General features: G+C 44.3%; 1 protein-coding gene across 1 annotated transcript; it reads left to right on the top strand.

Annotated features, from left to right (window-relative positions):
- The first annotated feature begins 481 nt into the window (after positions 1-481).
- On the top strand, positions 482-1,603 carry LOC102997263 (heterogeneous nuclear ribonucleoprotein A1-like). The gene is given in 1 exon segment (XM_057551807.1): positions 482-1,603. A coding segment is annotated over 1 exon segment (1,122 nt).
- The last annotated feature ends 242 nt before the right edge of the window (positions 1,604-1,845 follow it).

Below are 1,845 nucleotides of genomic sequence, written 5' to 3' on the forward strand. Positions count from 1 at the left end.
CAGTCCTTGCCAAGCATTCTACTAGACTAACCCCCTAAAAAGAAAGAAAGAACTGGGCTGTTAAGACTGGCATCGAGGGACATGATGGATCCAGGGCAGGTAAGCAACTACCCTGGCATCGGGGGAAAAAATATTTGATCACCTAATGCTTTCTATTGAAAGATAAATGACCGAAAGGGGGAAGATGATGAAATAAAATTTATATTTTAAGGCAGGACAAGAAAAAATTAAAACATAAAATTCTCTCTCTGTGTTTCTTTGGGCCTCCTCCCTCCCTCCCTAATGTGCAGTGTGTGTCTGCCTTACACATTAACTAGAGTTCCTCAAAGATGGGAGTGCCTGCTCAACTGTAAAGATCAATTTTTTTTTCTTTTTTCTTCTGATGCTAGCAATGTTACTTCTTAAAGGAATAGTGTTCTGCTTTCTGCCTGTGGACGCCATCAAGTAAGCATCGTTAAAGTCTCCCCCCTCTACTGCTGTCATGTCTAAGTCAGAGTCTCCCAAAGAGTCCCAACAGCTGTGGAGGCTCTTTGTCAGAGATTTGAGCTTTGGAACAACCAATGAGAGTCTGAAGAGCCATTTTGAGCAAAGGGGAATGCTCATAGACTGTGTGGTAATGAGGGATCCAAACACCAAATGCTCCAGAGGCTTTGGGTTTGTCACATATGCCATTGTGAAGGAGGTAGATGCAGCCATGAATGCAAGGCCACACAAGGTGGATGGAAGAGTTGTGGAACCAAAGAGGGCCATCTCAAGAGAAGATTCTCAAAGACCTGGTGCCCACTTAACACTGAAAAAGATTTTTGCTGGTGGCATTAAAGAAGACACTGAAGAACATCACCTAAGAGATTATTTTGAACATTTGGGGAAAATTGAAGTGATTGAAATCATGACAGACCAAGGCAGTGGCAAAAAGAGAGGCTATGCTTTTGTAACTTTTGATGACCATGACTCTATAGACAAGATTGTCATTCAGAAATATCACACAGTGAATGGCCATAACTGTGAAGTAAGGAAAGCCCTTTCAAAGCTAGAGATGGCTAGTGCTTCATCCAGCCAAAGAGGTCGAAGTGGTTCTGGAAACTTTGGTGGTGGTCACTGAGCTGATTTTGGTGGGAATGACAACTTTGGTTGTGAAGGAGACTTCGGTGGTCAAGGTGGCTTTGGTGGCAGCTGTGATGGTGGTGGATATGGTGGCAGTGGGGATGGCTATAATGGATTTGGTAATGATGGTGGTTATAGAGGAGGTGGCCCTGGTTACTCTGGAGGAAACAGAGGCTATGGAAGTGGTGGACAGGGTTATGGAAACCAGGGCAGTGGCTATGGAAGGAGCAGAAACTATGACAGCTATAACAACGGAGGAGGTGGAGGCGGCTTTGGTGGTGGTAGTGGAAGCAATTTTGGAGGTGGCAGAAGCTACAATGATTTTGGCAATTACAACAATCAATCTTCAAATTTTGGACCCATGAAAGGAGGAAACTTTGGAGGCAGAGGTTCTGGCCCCTATGGTGATGGAGGCCGATACTTTGCCAAACCACGAAAGCAAGGTGGCTATTGCAGTTCCAGCAGCAGCAGTAGCTATGGAAGTGGCAGAAGGTTTTAATTACTGCCAGGAAACAAAGCTTAGCAGGAGAGGAGAGCCAGAGAAGTGACAGGGAAGCCACAGGTTGCAACAGATTTGTGAACTCAGCCAAGCACAGTGGTGGTAGGGCCTAGCTGATACAAAGAAGACATGTTTTAGACAATACTCATGTGTATGGGTAAAAAAACCTCAAGGACTGTATTTGTGACTAATTGTATAACAGGTTATTTTAGTTTCTGTTCTGTGGAAAGTGTAAAGCATTC

Source organism: Balaenoptera acutorostrata, chromosome 8, assembly GCF_949987535.1.
Source record: "Balaenoptera acutorostrata chromosome 8, mBalAcu1.1, whole genome shotgun sequence".
NCBI lineage: Eukaryota > Metazoa > Chordata > Mammalia > Artiodactyla > Balaenopteridae > Balaenoptera > Balaenoptera acutorostrata.